The 18769-nt window shown below is 35.6% G+C and overlaps 1 protein-coding gene across 2 annotated transcripts; it reads left to right on the top strand.

Moving 5' to 3' along the window:
- The first annotated feature begins 2820 nt into the window (after positions 1–2820).
- On the top strand, positions 2821–8070 carry LOC112280044 (uncharacterized). Of its 2 annotated transcripts, XM_024514981.3 has the most exons (7): positions 2827–3355; positions 3786–4811; positions 4887–5266; positions 5406–5625; positions 5878–6066; positions 6227–7168; positions 7307–8070. In XM_024514981.3, the coding sequence occupies exons 2-6, from the start codon at positions 3855–3857 to the stop codon at positions 6332–6334; spliced, it is 1854 nt and encodes a 617-aa protein (XP_024370749.1). In that variant the 5' UTR covers positions 2827–3355; positions 3786–3854; the 3' UTR covers positions 6335–7168; positions 7307–8070. The 2 variants fall into 2 exon arrangements, with proteins under 2 accessions (XP_024370747.1, XP_024370749.1); XM_024514979.3 differs by having other exon boundaries at positions 2821–3355; positions 3786–5266.
- Positions 8071–18769: the final 10699 nt, after the last annotated feature.

The following is an 18769-nucleotide window of genomic DNA, read 5'->3' as shown; positions in this document are numbered from 1 at the left end:
TATATAATCGTACAACTTTGAACATAAAAGATATATTTATATTTCCATTGTATGTGATTTTTTTGGCAGCTTTTAATTTTTAGTAAAAATGTTAAGCTCTTACTTATATATGCCTTACATATGTCTTGTTATTAACTCAAATATATATATATATATATATATATATATATTTATATGAATGTTTAGTGTTCATAAATTAATATATTTCACATGACTTTAATTGGCTAAATTGTGCACTTCTGTGTTTATGGCAGATTTGGCAGTGTTATATTTAATCTCAATATTGACTCAAAAATAGTACAAATAAAAAATAAAAAAAGTTTTTGGCAGCCAAATAAATAAGTAGATAATATAACATAACATAATTTTGAATTAACTAATTTTTGAAGCAAATATTATGTTTTGTTTTTTTAAAATAACTTGCTACCTATTTTTTTATAAAAAAGTCATTGTTTCCCTCTTAATCTTGACTATGTCTTAAAGCAAAGAAAGAGAAATTGGGCACAAAAAATAAGGTATATTATGAGCTAGTTTTCTAGAAGAACATCAGGTGGGATGTAGTGATATCAATTAGGGATCTTTTAGACCTTTTTAGATCTATATCTTGTTAGAAGTGCCTTCAAAAGATACAATTATATATTGTATCATCCTCTAATGATTCCATGCATATCAATATAATATTGAACTGTTTTATCTAGATTGATTATATGAAATGTTTGTTCATGTACAAGTATAACAATTTCTATGGAGGCATGTCACTTTGAAGTCTTTAATCACGACAATCTTTTGTAGCTTGTAAATTTTTGTTGTTGTTCCGAACACATTATTTATTAAAATTTCAGAATTTTTTTTTCTCAACTAATACATTATTTATTGATTTATTTATTTTACTAAGGGGCTGTTAATATTTGATATCATAATAATAAAAAAATCTTTAATAGTTATCTTAAAGCTTTACTTTGAACACCACATTTGTAGATTTGTATGTGTTTGCTTAATTGGCATATTAAAGAAAACACAAAAATTATATATATATATATAATTTGTGTGTTTTCATTACAACTTAAATGATTAAAATTTTATAAGATCGAAAATTAAAAGTTAGAATTAGTTGTAGTAAAAATATTTAAGTAGATTAAATTAATTCATACCATTTCAAAATCAAGTTATACTTTAAAATAGATGGTAGTTTTCAAAAGTCATGTAATAACAATGTTAAAAAATTCTTTCCATCTCAACAATAACAAAAAAATATTAAAAATTAAAAAAAAGTAAAATAGATTGAGTACTATCAGCCAAAAATAAGGTTCAAACCCAAACTTTGCAAAACTTGAAACAAATTCAACCCCCTAAGTTTGTCAATGAGTTGAAATGAAAGCATCCTACAGTAAAAACCCAAAATGATCCAAAGCAAATTAGGGCATGCCAATTCCAACCCCAATTTCCAAGCCAGTTCCATGCAGGATTTGCAAGGCTTGGTGTGAAATTTTAAGGGCAAACCCCACAGAAATCTCCTGGGGAGGAAATTCTGATTGAGGGGGAAGGAGGGAGGGGAAGACGAAGACAGAAAAGAGGGGGGGAGGAGATCACTTTCCGAGATGGAACCTGCAGGCCACCCACTTTTGAGGTCCTACTGTTGTTGTTGTTGTTGTACTACTACTACTACTTCCACATGCTTTTGTGAGGCACCGCCCATGTCAGGGCTCCTTGCAAGTGTGATCCCCAATAAGGACAAAACTTGCACAAAACTCTCTCACTCCTTTCTATCTCATCTCAACCCTTTTGTATGGTTTCAAGGTTGTGGGTAAGCTTGGAACAAGGGCATCCATCATCCAACCATGTGAGGGTGGTAAATGGGTACCATTACCCTGAAGAAAAACCCAACCCATGCTCGCTCTTGGTCACATGCTAAGGTGCATGGGCAGGGCAGATTTTATTTTATTTTTATTTTATTTTTTCCTACTTTTTCACTCTCTTTCTCCAGCTCATCATTGGGCGGTCAGTTTTAACTCTTCCCCACAAGTGACAAGCTCTCCCCCCAAAAATTTCAAAATAATAAATTAGAGTGCAACAACTAATTATTTATGAGCTGGCAAGAGTTGGGGAATCGAGGTAGTTGAAAGGATGGATGAAAGGATGGATATAGATGAAAGGATATGGATAGAGTCATTCGTCGTGGATGAGGATGGGAGTCACGTTCATCCAGGCGGAGGTGGGAACGGGTCGTGGAGCAATCGTAGAGAGGGAAGGGGCCGGGTTACCTAGTCGTAGGGGGAGAAGGGTGGGGGTAGTAACTTACAGAGAAGGCTCACCAGATAACTAACTGCAAGGGAGGGTGTCCGTGCCGCCGGACCCCGCCAGAACCGGTCCTATCCAACCGAACCCGGTCAACTGCCCTGGACCCCACCAGATCCACCACTTGCTAATTCCATCGTCGAGGGTGCCAGGCTTTTCCATCGACCGGGGACGCCAGAGCGACGAGGCCTGGGCCGCAGCGAGCCTTGGGCCCCAGCGCGAGGGCAGGCGCGCTCGCGCGCCAGAGGGTGAGAGAGTAGAAGAACTGCACGCAGCCTCGCGACGGCCAAACGGGGCTCTCACCGATCTGTCGATTGCGTTGCCACACAGCCTCAGAGGGTCCGAGATTCGAAGATCCGCCACCGGATTAGAGCGGGGAATGTATTTCCAGGGACTGGGAAGGAGGAATTGGGGTCCTAGTAAAATAAATAAAATAAACACAAAAGGCAGACGCTGCACTGGGAAGGTGATGATCGGTTGTTGCTACTTATTATTACGCGCTGACTGAGTCCGTCTTATGGTGCGAGGTGCTGAGCCCCTTCTTCTTCTTCTTCATCTGCTGGGATCGCTATTGTCCTCGTCTTCCATTTTCCCATTTTTTTCTCGCTCCGCGCTGCTATGGTCGGCTGCCCTCTTGCGTGATGATTGAGGTCTGTGAAGTGGTGGAGGCTTGAGAGAAGAGGAGACGCGCGAGAACGGAGAGAGAGAGAGAGAGAGCGAGAGAGAGTGAGAGAGCGAGAGAGAGTGAGAGCGAGAGAGAGTGAGAGTGACGAGTAGGGGTGGATGGTGGTGTGTCCAGCACGTTAAAGGAGATTTGTCGTTGGGTTGCGGAGTGTTCGGTTTGGAGGAGGAGTTGCAGTGGTGGTAGAGTAGTGCCAGGGGTGAAGGATATGGTGAAGAATTCGTCTTGGATGTGGCATGTGGCTGGGGAGGCGAACCTGATGGACGTGGCGGGGTCGTTTTTGTGGTGAGCGTGGGGGGCCGGGTTCGGTCGGCTTAGTTTTATTCGGAGTCGCGCGCTTCGTCCCCCGCCAACCTGTACCTTTTTTTTAATCTCAAGGTGAGCAATCAAACGAGCTCGGGACTTCGCCATGGCCTATTGACGCCAGCAGAGATCAGTTACCTGCAGTCGATCAGTCTGTTGATTGGGTCATGTCGTTTTGTTTCGATGTCTGTTGATTCAAAGGCTCATGAACGTCCCAGGCGTTCATTAGAATGTTTTGGGATGATGGGTTATGTCTTGGACCTCGGACGTAGCGGCCAAGCTGCCACTTGTTTAGGTCGGGAGTGGGTTCCCAGTCGACGCGGAAGTAACGGCTTGTGCGTTACTTGTGCATATGCCACCTTGCGCGCCGTTTCAAAGCGGGAAATCTGTGCTGCTTAGTGAATAGAGATGTGAGTAGCGTTTCTTACTGTAGTTGCTGTTGTAGTGTTGTTAATTGTTGTAGTGTGCGCTGTACTTACAATGAATTATTTGATTTGGAATCCAGCAAAAGCTAGAATACCGGTTTCAAGATTATCCATACTGTGTCGCTTTCGCTGCTGTAATCGTTACGACAATGGCCGCGCCTCTAAGGTCTCTTACTCCAGGGCGGCGAAATCCGGGGTTGGACAATGCGCCACGATCGCAGAACTACCCTCGCGCAAACTTCCAGCAGCAGCAGCAGCAGCCGGTTATGTCTCCACGACCGTCAGGTCCAGTTGCCATTCTTTGGGACATTGAGAACTGTCCCGTACCAGGGGAGGTGAACGCAGAGGATGTGGCCCGTAACATCAGGATTGCACTCCGGGACCAGCCTCATATTGGGGCAGTCACAATGTTTTCGGCATACGGAGACTTCAACCACTTCCCCAAGAAGGTTCGCGAAGGATGCCAGCGGACGGGAGTCAACCTGATCGACGTACCCAACGGCAAGAAGGACGCGGCCGACAAGGCCATATTGGTGGACATGTTTCTGTTCGCACTCGACAACCCTTGCTCCACGATTGTTCTTGTGACCGGCGACGTGGATTTCGCGCCTGCTTTGCACAAGCTTGGCCAACGTGGGTACGTGGTGATTCTCGTCATTCCGGACGGCGTCGGCGTCTCTCCCGCTCTTAAGGGCGCTGGGCGCTACGTGTGGGATTGGCCATCTCTCTGTCGCGGCGAGGGCCTTGTCAAAGCGCGGTCAAACTCTACGCAACGGGCCCCGAATGTCGTGCACAACCACACCCTCTTCACTGCGGAGTTGCCCGCCAACCAGTACCCCGAAATTCACACAGAGAGCCGTAGCATCGCTGCCGACGACGACGACGACGATCACGTGATAGGTGAAGAAATCTTGGTTCAGAGGCGACATGTCTACAATGGGGCGCATTCTCCGCATGTGAACATGTATTCTCAGGTACACACGACACCTATCGATTACGGACATCAAACGTATGCGTTCCCAGGTCACATGAATTCTCACGGCCCTTGGATGAATCCGTCGGTACACGGCGTCCCGAGTCGCAACGCGCCATCGGCATCTGCTTCTGTAAGAAACAATCGATCTATATTCCCTACTCCAGAAGTCGTTCCTGCTATTCAGCCTGGCTTTCAAGCTGTTCAGGTGGGTGAAATGGGGTTTCCTTTGGATACAGCGGAGCCGACGAGCCCGGGAGGAACCTCGTGGGTACAACCTGGGGACGTCGCCGGACTGAAGAAGCAGCTTGTGAGGCTTCTGAAGCAGAACGGGGGCAAGTTGACCCTGGTGAAAGTACCAGCCGAGTACAACAAGCAGTATGGTCGCCCTCTGTACCTATCTGAGTACAACGCCCAGAAGCTTGTGCACCTCTTGGAGAAAATGAAGGACGCTTTGGTGGTCAAAGGAGACGGCATGAACAAAACTTTGCATCTTATCGAGAAGGTGGAGAGAAAAGCTCGCAACCCAGGCAACAAATACAAGCCCTCTACACCAAGGTCATCTACTCCTAAAGGCGACAAGGATAGGTACTGTAACCCTGCCTTATCATTCGTAGTTGAAGCATCTTGTTGGAACTTTGTATTTGTGGTGGAACGGTGCGTGTCTGCTCCGGTGGAGTGGAAATCGATGACTTGTATCCAACGTGTTTCTGTTGGACATTCGCAGCCGGGAAACAAGCGAAGACTCTGATCCTGAGGTGACGGTGAAGGAGGCCATCAAGGCTGAGTTCTCTACCATTGATGTGCCGAACAAGAGGCATTTGCTGGATTTGGATATGGACGATGCGAAGCAAGCGTTTTCCCTCCCCGTCGACTGGGAATCTGGCAACGACCTCAAGGCGAAACCTGATGCAACCAAGCCTGAAACTGTAGTTGACGTTGGAGAGGCAAGTTAATCACATCTTTCTGCTCTTTTAGGTTGGCTTTCGCTTGATGCGCAGCGACGTGGTACAGCTTATCATGTTTTTGCAGATATAAATTTGGGCTGTACATGAACGTTTTGAGTTTCCGCAGCAGTTGAAGTCCCAGTGATTTTCAAATTTCATATGCCATTGACGCTGGAATTGAAGCTTGAGCTTTTGCTTGTGAACATGATTAAGCCTTGTTCTCATGTATGCATCTTGAATTGAACTCTTCAGGTGTTCAATTCTAAAGACCAGAACGATATGAAGTTAGACCACTTTAAGCGAGAACTTGAGGAGCTGTTAGTTGTTTACGCTCTCGAAATTCGGCTGAAGGAATTAGAGCAGATTTACTATCAACGCTATACTAGAGTCCTCGACCTACAGCACCTTGGAGTGGACAGCTTGGAGACTTTGTTCCAGAAAGTATGCTCCGGATAACTCTGATTACAATACCCCTTCGTGGTGCTCGAAATTTCATTTTCTCGTTTTTAGGTCATCTAGTATTCACTGCATGCAAAAGACCTGTTCCTATTGATATCTTTAAAGGCATGGACTAATCTATATTCGTTCATAAATGTGACAGGTTAAAGATATTGCTGTGCTGAAAGAGAAGGTGGTTGAAGAAGAGGGAGAACCCAGTGGTAAACAGCTCTTTGTGGTTGCTGTGTGTAATCGTGAGCGGAAGACATGAAAGCATATCTTGAGGTTTGATACAAATCTGCGTCAATCCTTGAACTACACTTTCCAATCATACCTGCTTATCTGGCTCACAGCTTCTGCCTTCATCTTCGAGACATCGAATCCACTGTCGAATGGACAGAGCGTTACTTTCCGGTTTTACCCCTTTTATGTGTATGTCTATGTTGTGGAGCGTTCCAAATGGAAATCAGAGTCATCTACACCGAACTGTCTCCAGGGAAACATCTTTAAAGTTCCTCATCGCAGCAGCTCTAAGAGTCATCTGGCGAGAAAAGTTCATCCAGCAATGATTTATATGTGTTGGTTTGTTTAACTTATACTGAAGTAATATGGCTGCCCTGCATCGGTGCTGACGCTAATCTCTCTCATGCGACTTCTCAAACCAGACAGTAAGCACTTCGCTTGCTTGAACAATTAATTGGAGTTATCCAGATCTCAAAGAGTCCTTTTTTTTCAACACCTCTTGGGAAATGACTTCATCGATTCTAAGCTCTGAAGTAACGTGGCGCAAACTGAAGCAAGTAGCGGAAGATTCTTTGTCATGAAGTGGTGTACCTGCTGAACCAGCAAGGAATCGACCCTCCGAGTTAGATCAACTTGGAATCATCGTGCCGACTTTTTAAGGCTTTTGATTCACTCTTCACCCATTTCGCTTAGTCTTAGATTTTAATTGCAACCCTGCAACGACACACTGAACTGCTGGTTTGAGCCGATTTTTTGAAGGCCATCAAACCCAGCGCCTTCCTTCATTCCGAGAAATCTTCTTTCCGACCTGTCCATCAGCCGATTCAAGCGGTGGCGAGGTGAAGTGACATCCTGTTACAAGGTAAGACCAGTGTACCATTTACCTTCTCTTTTTCTTAAAATCCTTTACTGTCAGCGGACGTCTTGCTGGCCACAGTTTTAGCGTTTCAGAGTTGTGATGTGCATCTCTAACTGGATGCAGCACCGCTGGTCTGTGCAGGAACCAAGATTCGGTCGTCCAGGCGTAGAATTGCCATCTCCTACGCACGGTGACTTCACGACCTCACGCGATGGAGTTGGTCAACAAATACTGGATCGCATCAACTGCGAATTTTATCAGCGGTTAATCCGTCACCTGCCCAGCCTACTGGATATCTTCTCAAGGCTCTCGAAGCTCTTCTCACTGGAGGTTTTACGGCACGGTTTCTGGAGCTGGAGTTACGAATGAGGCTCCCTCACTGTATTCCTCTGCAGGGCTCTCGCATCAATCCTTGGCACCCATCCGTTTTTGATATGGCTCTGCCCCAAATGCAATCCTAGCATGCTTGATATCATATTGGCCGCCGTTTTTTATTTCCAGCCAAATGATCACAGTATACTTCTAATAGCCTGAGTTAAACCAGCCAGGTTGAAAATACTGCTGGCGACTGCTTCTCTAGTGATAGTTTCATTGTTTTAGGTGTTGAATCTGACTCCCCATGTGTAGTTCCTTGGGGTGTGCTCGGTTGCAGTAGATAGTGAGGTCCTCCATCGTCTATCTTCAATTGAACAAAGAGTTTGCTTACCACCTACTTCAGTAATAGGACTAGCTTCCTGCCGCCGATTCGCTATTAGTGCCTTGCCTGTTTTGATGGTTGAGAGATTTTAGATGTGAACATGCCATTACTTCTGTTTTGATTTTGGTGGCACTGTCAATATTTGTGTATTTCTATTTTATGAAATGTTTTTTTTTTTAAAAGAAAAGAAAAAAATTGTACATGGGCATACCTCTGTCTACTCCAAAGTTTTGTCAGGTAAGAGGTGTGGGGTGTGTTAGTTATTCCTGATTAGATGCAAGTGACATTTGAATGATCATACAAAGATATGAAAATTTTGTTTTGTACCTGTTTGTGTTTGAAAAATGCTTCACTTAATCAAGGTCTGCATCACAAACAGCCCTCATAACACATTGGTATGTTTGATTTTAAAAGTTCAGTGTCACCTTGCTCTCATGACTTTTTGCACCTCAAGTAGTATAAAGTGAAGACAATGTTGTTAATAGTATAAGTATTTTTGATTTGCTATTTCTGGGAATAAGATATTCTTGAATTAAATCTAAATAAAGAGTTTTTATGTTGTCATATTTACAATACAATTATACATGTAATTGCAATTAAACATGAGTTGGTATTTAGGAGTATTTAATATAAATAAAATTTATTAAAATTTGGTGCCTATCATATGAATAATGAGACAAATAATTTTATTTTATAAAGAATATGTACATTGGTCTAAACATTTATAGTTTACAATGAAAAATTAGTTTATTTAAGTCAATCTTCTTATGATAGCTAAAAAACTCTCAATATATTATAATCAACTTGTATAAAGTATATTTTATTATATTTATAATAATATAATAATAAGTGGTCATTTAGGTATTATAATAGAGCATGATAGCATAGTTTTTTTGTTATAGTTTAGCATAGGCTCTATTGTCTTATAACATGGCTATTGGACAAAAGAAAATAAAGAAGAAGAAGAAAGGATTATATTAGAAAAAAAATATTTTAAAGATATAAGTTAAAATTAAGAAGGTAGTAAAAAAATAAAATTAATATTAATGTTATTTTTTTATAAAGAAAACTTCTACTTACTTTGTAAGTTCATAAATAAGACCAAACATAGTAGGTTAGCAAAAATAATATTATAGGAATCTTTTGATGAAATTTAAGAATAGATTTTAGCAAAAATAACGTACAAAAACCTTAGATGATATGCAAAGAGGACAAGTTATGAATCAAGGTCAAAACTAGACCTTAAGGCATAAAATTATACATCAATAGCAAATGTGAGTTTTTTTGGTGATTAAAAAAAGAGACTAAAGAGCAAACATGATAGGATTTTTTGAATATTAGATTTGGAGGAATTTGGTAGATAAAAACTTTATGAAAACTTTGCAAAGTCAAGGTTTTTTTGGATGAATTTTTGTTTTGTGAAATAAAAAAGGATTTCTTTTATTTTAGAAAATTACATGAATTTTAAATAGATTTATGAATAAACTTTTGTAGATTTGTGAATTTTTTTTTGATGTGTATTGTAAATTTGAGCTTAATTGGATGGTAGAAAGTCTTAAAGTAATATTCTATCAAGATCATCAAGCTATTTTAATATATATATATATATATATATATATATATATATATATATATATATATATATTTTTATAACATTTGTCAAGGGCTTGAATATCAAAGAACTAAAATGTCAATACATTCTTGTGACACTTGAAAAGACTAAAAGAATCACTTGAAGATGATATAGTATTAAATTAGAATGATTATTACAGTCTTTGTTTTTTTTTTTACAATATTTATTGCTATCAAATTAGCTATAGAATTAAATTAGAATGATTATTAGCTAAAAAGAAGACAAATGCCACCTCCTCCTATAGAAGTGGATAATAATAAAAAATTTGAGATGGAACAAGTCTTACATTCAAGGCAACATTGAAATAGGTTGAATATACTTCAACGGACTTGGCAACGGTTCAAAACAAGTGTTCTTCATTTTGTAATTGCATTGCTTTTTTAGACAATGTAGAGCTATGTGCTTAGCTTTTCTATAATATAAGCACAAATCCTTTAGACAATGTAGAGCTATTTGCTTAGCTTTTCCATAATATAAGCACAAATCCTTTTGACAATGTCAAATCTTTTTCTGCTTTGTGAGAAATTTAAAACGTATTGTATTAATTTGCATTGATTTTGGCCTTGATGAATAAGTTTCTAAAAACTTGGAAACTCTTGTCATAACTTGACTTGTTTCTCTCTAGCCAAGTCTTTGTTCTTAATGCCTTTCAAATAATTAATTGTCATATGCAATGGTTTGAATAATAAATTAATCTAAGGATTCTACCTTTGGTATTATGAATAACAAATCTTTGACATTATCCTTCAATTCATATCTTAATTGATTGATAAGGGCTTTGTCATTCTAGTCCATGTTATAAACAATATTTTGGAATTTAGCAACATATGTGGTAGCTGACCATGATTTTTTTTGTAAAGATAAGAGCTTGGTCTCTTCTATTATTTCTTGATGACTTTCTTCAAATATAGTCATAAATACTTCTAAGAATGAATTCAAATTATAAAGGAGTTATGAATCTTTTTCCATTAAAGGTGCAAACTAAAAAATAACACTTCCAGATAAAAGTTTGCATATGAATCCAACTTGAGTAAATCCATCAAGGTATTGGAAAGGATGCAACCTTAAATAGAGTTGACTTATTACAAAAATCCTCAAAATTTTGATTTTTTTCTATCAAATTTATTTAGCATACTAATCCATATCTTTATTGTACTTATAAAAGTAAAACTTCTTAGATTTGGTTGTGAGGTTGATTTATTTCTTTTATCAATTGTACAACTTCTTCTTATAGGTTCTAAAATTCTTCTATAAGTATAGGATTAGTGTTTCCAAAGTTAACACTGATGATGTGTGAAATTTCTACTCTAAACGTATTAACAAATTTGTAAAGTTCTATAATAGTTACAAATCTATTTTTCACTTCTACCAAATGTAGCATCCATGATTTTTTCTTTTATTTCAAATAACTTAACAAATCCACAAGTTAAATTAAAGGAAGGTAGTTCGTAAACTCTAATATCAAATGAAAATTTCTACAAAGAAGGATAATCCACTCTTTTTAAGAAAAAAAATTAGTATTAAAAAATTAAATAGTTTGTTTAAAGATGAATAATTTGCAACCTTCAAAACACAATAATAGAAGTAAATAATCTATTTACTTTTAAAACAAGTGAAGAACAAAAGATTAACACTCTTATCAAATTGTCAAGGATATGAATCTTAAAGAACTAAAATGTCAATATATTCTTGAAATACATGAAAAGACTAAAAAGTTACTCAAAGATGATATAATATTAAATTAGAATGGCTATTGCCAAAGAAAAAAAGACTAAAAAATCTTAAAACAAGATTAGAGACTAGAAAGGTGTTGATAAGAATGAAAAAGGCTTCACTCTTGCTTCCATATATATTCTTAAGTAGGAGCTATATGGCGATATCCTATAGGACTTCTAAAACATGTTGACTTTATAAGAGGTGTATCTTAACTTGCAAGGCAAATATTTTATATATATGCCATAGAATTAGCTTATTCCACAAGCTACCAACATGTGGTTAACTTATTGATCAAGTTTCTATCCTACCAATCAAGTACAAATACATGTAAAGTAAAAGCAATATCTACGAAGCTTCTAAGAAGCTACTCTAAAAAATATTGTGAAATAAATTTATTTTTATCTACTTCTACTTAATCATATAAATAAATATTATAATAAATATGTATGTTTATGACAACATTATCCATATGATTACTCAATTGATCTTTAAGAAGAACCTTAACCATCATTTGGACCAATTTATAGCTTATCAAAGAATAAGTTGACTACACTCAAGGAAAATATTGACTAGAATTTGGTTAAATATTTCATACTCCATTCTAAATTTCTATCAAGTGCTCATATTTTATTTGTGAATAAAAAATATAGATCATTGCAAATATGTGCATTATGAAAGACTCAATGAGATCACTATAAAAATAGGTATCTTTTATCTTTAATATCAAGATTTTTTTATTAATCAAATTAAATAAATTTTTATACAAAAATAGATTTATAAAGAGCATATAATTTAATATACATTAAAAAAGAAATAAATGCAAGAGTATGTTTTAAACCAAGTATGAGTATTTTGAATATAATGTCATGCCTTTTGAATTCACAAATGCATTAGTTTCTATTCAACATTTAATGAATGATATTTTATAAGAGTTTTTAGATTATAATATTATCTATTATCTAGATGATATTTTAATCTACTCTAAGAATATAGAAAAATATAAATTTTATATTTATTATGTGTTACAAAAACTAAGAGATATAGGATTCTATAACGAGATGAAAAAGTGTGTATTTTACACAATTAAAGTTAATTTCTTAAGATACATCATTTTAAATGATGGCCTTATAATAGATTCTAAAAAAGTTTAAACTATTTTTAATTAAAAAGTTTCAAAAATAATAAGAGACATCTATTTAATTTAATTTAATTTTTAATTACTATCAAATCTTTATTAAGATTTTTTTAAAGTTGCAACTCTACTTACATATTTAACTTGTAAATTCAAATTAAAATAAGATAAAGAAACTAGAGCAAAATTTGAAGATTTGAAGATTGATTTTATTTTAAATATAATTTTACATTGTGTTGATTTTTTGAAGGTATTTTTTTAATAAAATAGATGCTATTTTGAGGATATAAGGAGTTTTATGATAGATTTTGGAGATTGGAAGGTGCAACTGCAAAGATAATTTTAAGATCTACATCTTTTGTGAAGGAATTTTTGCATTTACAATTTGTATGAAGAAGTTATAGAGCATTGAAGATAAGACATGTAATTCAAAGGCAATAAAGATAATTTTATATATAGACTTAGTGCTTTCTTTATCTAAAGGCTTGATTGAGCATTTAGTAATAGCCAAAAGTCCAGCGCTTTCTCAAGGCAAATTTTTTCTACCACAACATATTGGTGCTTCCATTGAAAGAGCCTTAACGTATTAAATTTCTTGACAAGTCAAGATAGGAGATACAAAGCAAAGAGGCTCAAATGATGGAGGTGGTCAGAATCTTACAAATGAATTTTTAAAGGCCATGCAAATGTTCATAGGTGAATATGTTGCTAATACAACTTTACAAGGAAATACCAAAGCATTAAGAGATGTTATTGGAAAAGTAGAGAAGTTTGATGGGAAGAATATTATTAAATTTTTGAAGGTCTATACATTTGAAATAGAAATCTATCAATTTTCAAAAGATAGGATAATTGAGACCTTTGATTTAGTAGTTGTCTTAGAGATGAGAGAAAAGATGAAACAATTATATGGGAGTATTGATGTAAAAACATAGGCTAGATTTGAGGATAGATTGAGAGATGAATACTTTGATGAGAACAATGAAAAGATGACTAGGAGAAGTTTCTTTGATTGGATGGAGCAACAACCAGGTAAACATATGGAATCAAATAAGTTGTTGAGAGAGTTTGAGAAGAAATTTGGACAACTTCCATTATCTAAGAAGCATCTTTTAAAGGGGAAGAAATCAGAGATATTCATGCAAGCTGCAGTTGATATGCTAGAGGATAAATTGCTTCTCTTTCTTCAAGATAGAATAATAGAAGGTGGTTTTACTATTGATTGGAGAAGGTTGGCGGAGGCGGTGATCCTCATTGCTAAGCAACAATATATAAAATTTAGAGGGTTTGGAATAAAGATGGAAGCTATATTAGTAAAAAGTATGAAAGTTCAAACAATAAGTTTGTCCACTTCTACAATATCAAGCTCTTTAGAGAATAAGAATGTATATGAAGAAATCCTTAATGAATTAATGAGGAGTATGAGAGAATTGAAGATAGAAATGATTACTTTGAAGAAAGACACAAGGTTAGGCACTTCACGATTGATTGAAGGATCAAAGGGATTTCTAATGAAGTGCATTTGGTGTGATGATTTAAACTACAAACATAGTAATTATAGATTATATACAAATGCCATGAAAAATTACATTATTATCTTGAAGGAAGGCAAAATCAAAGATGCTACAACAAATGAGCTTTTAGAGACTAACTTAGAGAAAAGAGGTATGAAAAAATTGATTGACAATAGATTGGAGAAGAATAATTCTTTACTTGATAAGGAAGCAGAGACTTATATCATTGAGGCTGAATATATCAAGGTAGAAACTTCTACACATATATCTAAAGAAGTAATGGTGAGGGGAGGTCAAGCTATTAGAAGACTAATTAGATGTGATGATCCATTTGATACAACCACTATCAAGGTTATTTGGTGAGTGAGCATAGAAAAAAAAAATCCTATGATGCATCATTAGTGTGGCAAAACTAGTGAAGACAAGGAGGTAGTAAAACCAACCAACAAAAAAAAGGCTTGAAGTGGTAGAAGCATTGCTACAGGAAAAAGACTAGCAAGCAACATAAGACAGAAGCAAGAGGCAAGGCCTTTTGCTTCACATCCTAGAGCTGATGTTCCACTCTCAGAGGAAAAGTGGAAGGAGAGAATAGATAGCACCAAAGATAAAAAGAAAGAAGACAACATTGAATGAAAAGATAAGGCACTAGCCTATAAACTTCAATTTGATATTGAATCTTGAGTTGATATGAAGGACATCTTAGAAGAGAGGATTTTGGATACTAAGATTGAGTTTACTTTGAAAAAAGCTCTTAATATTGCTAAGAAAGGTTTTTATGAGCTTATCATTGATGTTATCAAGAAAAAGAGGTAAATGACAACTGAAACAATGATGGCAAGAGCATTGGATACTTTGATGATGAAGGAAGAAGATGAAGAGATTGGACAAGTTTTTGCCTTAAAATGTGATTATATGGATAGTAGTGACCAAAGCAAAAGATATGGAGTTATTTATCATAAGATAATAAAAACAAAAGTTAAAATTATAGAAGAAGATTTGTGTCATGAGATAGAAGATAAAGTACTACAAATATTTTTATGTGAAGGGATTGCTAACATGAAGATTGAAGCCAACACTAGCAAGAATGAAGAAGAAGGAATTACAACAGAGGCCAAGGTGTTTGAGTATGAGGTTAATAATCTACAGAGGAATAATTGTGAAGCTTTGATAGCTTATATTCATCTATTTTGGATAAGAGCTACTACGGAGACATAAATAAAGATTGAGGGCTTTAAAGAGATAATCCTAGCATTGGTGGATCATAGCCGTGAGATCAATATCTTATCTAAAAAGATTTATGAGAAGGATAAGTAGTCAATTGATACCAACCATAGATGGGTGTTGAAATTTGCTAATGATGAAAGAGGTAGCCTTTATGAGGCATGTTCAGCAGTAGGCATCAAAATTGGTGATATAGAAGTAAAGTAGAATTTTTTTATATAAAATGAAGGAAGTTATCTAATCATTTTGGGAGAGCCATATATCACTGTAACAAGGATGGAGATCAAGGTGTTAGATGATGGCTCATAGTATACTAGGATTTGTAGCCATGATGGCAAGAAGTCAATCCAATTTTTCACAATAAGACCAGATCATGAAAGGCATAGAGATCAACTTAGAGAAACTGCCATATACTATGAGCATGATAATTTTTTGGATTTCTAGATTGCTTACATAGAACATGGGAAGCCATGGGTGCAAAAAAATCATCTATTATAGCATGCCGCAATGTACAAAGAAGTCGTTGTAAGGTTTGGAGTTTAATAGGAGATTGATGTGTGAGTTTTCAAAGAGTTAAAGATTTGGATTCTAAGTATAGAAGATCAATTAAGAAGATAGAAGAAAAATTAAGAAGAATTGGTATAATTTTGAATAATAAATCCAGATTTAGAATTATTAAAGAAGAAGGATTTTTAAATGATATTTTACAAGTTTTAAAAACTTTGCAAAGAAAAGTCATTGCATCTATTGGTATGATGGTCGAGATTCATTCAAGAAGACTATATAAAGAGATATTGAAGATAGCTACCGATGCAAATTTGATTGAGAGTTATGGCTTAGAGATTGAGGTAATGGTAAATACCAAGTATAAGATTGTGGCAAAGGTGAGACTAGTGGCAACACAACTGCCATTGGACTCTAAAGATCATATCAAGAAGGCTAAAAAAGAACTTGGACTAAGGGAGATAAAAAAGATTGAATATAATTTCACAAAAGAGACATTAGCTAAGCTAAAGATTAGAAGGAGTGAGTTCTTAAAAGAACTTGAAAAAAAAGGTTCCAAAAAATGATTTCTAAGCAAGGTAAGGCTTTTGCTTCTTTACTAGATGAAATTAGATGTGTTAATCCAAAGGTTATTGTGCTAATGGTCATTTTTACTATTCCACATGTGCCTTGGGATTTGAAACCAATTCCTATGTCAAAAGCCTTGCTACCTAAGTTGGTGAATCTATTGAAAGAAAAGATACAAATGAGAATACTTGAACCATCTATGGCTCGATATTCTAATTGATGGTTCACAATATCAAATAAGTTCGGAGCTTTAAGATTCATTCAAGACATATAGCTATCCAATAATATGATAATAAGAAATAGGGGATTGAGATTGATTGTGGATGAAATTATTGAGGCTTTTGTAAGACATGCCATCTATTCTATTGGAGATCTTTATACTGGTTATAATCACTTTCAGCTTATATGAGAAAGTGGAGGTTTGATAACTATGAAGATTCAATTGGGACTTATGAAGATGTGCACTTTTCCTCAAGGTGCCATTAACTCAGTAGCTCATATGGAGAATGCCATGATCCAAATCTTGAGGAATTTTGTGCCTGAAAAGACTATTCTTTTTGTAGATGATATACCTATCAAGAGCTGCAAAGAAAAGGCTAGAGACTTGACATTGGATATTGATGGATGCAAAAAGTTTATGAAGGATCACATTAAAGATGTAGAGAAGATTTTGAAGAAGCTTGAAGAAGTAGATTTAACCTTATTCATTGACAAGTCCAAGTTTGGAGTTAATGAGATTATGGTGGTTGGACACTTGTGTGGAAGATATGGCAAAAAATCTAATCTTAAAAAGGTTGATACTATTGCTAGGATGATAGCAAATAATAGCATCACTAAAATAAGGAGGTTTTTAGGAGCTTGTGTCTTCTATTAAATTTTGATTTTTCACTTTGCTCACACAGCTGCACCATTATACAGTGTCTTCATAAAAGGAACTAAATTGAGATGGAGGGAAAAACAAGGGCTTGCTATGGATGGTCTAAAAGAGATTTTGAAGTTGCCACCAGTCTTAAGGCAAGTTGACTATGATTGTGGCAAAATAATTATTACTACTATTGATACAAATCCTATTGCTATTGGATGGGCTATTGATCAAGATGATGCAAAAGTTAGGAGGTTTGCTATCAAATTTGGAGTAAAAATTCTCATGGACAAACAAAGAGCATATCCAAAAGTAAAGAGGGAGTTTTTGGGCATACTTACAACTATAAAAGTAGACAAAAATTATTTAATTGAGACTAATGTGGTGCTAGAAGCTGATTGCTTATCATTATTGGATATGATTGCCAACTGTTTTATTCTTGATATTGCCATACTAAGGTAGATAGCCTATATTAGATCAGTCAATCTTATGTTGGTACATATTTTTGGCAAAAAAAATTCTATGGCAGATATTCTATCTAGAGCTAAGTATATTTCTGAAGAAGATATTGAAATACAAGAGATTGGTGAAGATGATGAAGATGAAGACTATGACTATATGTTAGCCACCAATAGAATAAGTACAAGTGATGAAGATATGGAAATACAAGAGATTGGTGAAGATGATGAAGATGAAGACTATGGCTATATAATAGCCACCAATAGAATAAGCACAAATAATGAAGATATGGCCTTTAGAGAAGATCTTTATAAAAGCAAGTTAAGAGATGTTTATATCTATTTGACTACCATGAAGAGAGAAGAAGGTTGGTCAGATAAGGCCTTCAAAGACATCAGGGTTATATCTTTTTAATCAAAATAATCCTAAAATAATTGAATTAAAAAGATATTTAATCATATTAAATATTATCAAACTATTGTGACTACTAGTTGCTACTTTTACAGGAATAGTTTCATATGTAATATTTCTAGAAGACAATGAACATCCATCTATTATTTCTTCATGTATAAATTTGATTTTTTTAATTAAAGATATATCTTATTTTTTGACAAAGTCTTCATCTATAAAAGAAGTTGAAGCTCCTAAATCCAACAAGGCTAAAACTTTGTGATTTTTCAATCCTAAACAGATCTCTATTATAAAAGAAGGTAAAGAATCGGAGGAAAAAATAAGACCTTTACTAGATGTTGCATATAATTTCAGCCGCATGGTCCCTATTGTAGCTAGAGCAACTTATTTTTTGACACATTATTTTCTTTGGCAATTATGCTTCTTATTTTGTAATTGTGTTGTTTCTTTGAACAATATTGAGTAGTATGTTTAGCTTTTCTACAACGTAAGCATAAGCCCACTTCACATGGTTGATTCTTTTTCTACTCTATGAGAAATTTAAAACATACAGCATCAATTTGTATTGTTTATGGCCTTGATGAATAAGTTTCTAAAAATTTAAGAGTTGTCATCATTATTTGATTTATTCCTCTCTTGCCAAATCTTTGTTTTTGACAACTTTCAAATAATCGATTGTCACATGCAATGGCTTGACCAATAAATTATTTCAAAGATTTTGCCTTAAATATTGTCAATAACAAGTTTTTAATACTATCTTTTAACTCATATCAAAATTGATTGATAAGGGCTTTTCATTCAAGTCGACGTCATAAGCAAGGTTTTGGAATTTAGTAGCATATATGATAGATGAACATGATCCTTGTTGTAAAGATAAGAGGTTAGTCT

Source organism: Physcomitrium patens, chromosome 3 (assembly GCF_059467195.1).
Source record: "Physcomitrium patens ecotype Gransden chromosome 3, ASM5946719v1, whole genome shotgun sequence".
In the NCBI taxonomy this organism is placed as follows: domain Eukaryota; kingdom Viridiplantae; phylum Streptophyta; class Bryopsida; order Funariales; family Funariaceae; genus Physcomitrium; species Physcomitrium patens.
The sequence above is the reverse complement of the archived record's forward strand: the minus strand, read 5'-3'. Positions and strand labels throughout refer to the sequence as shown.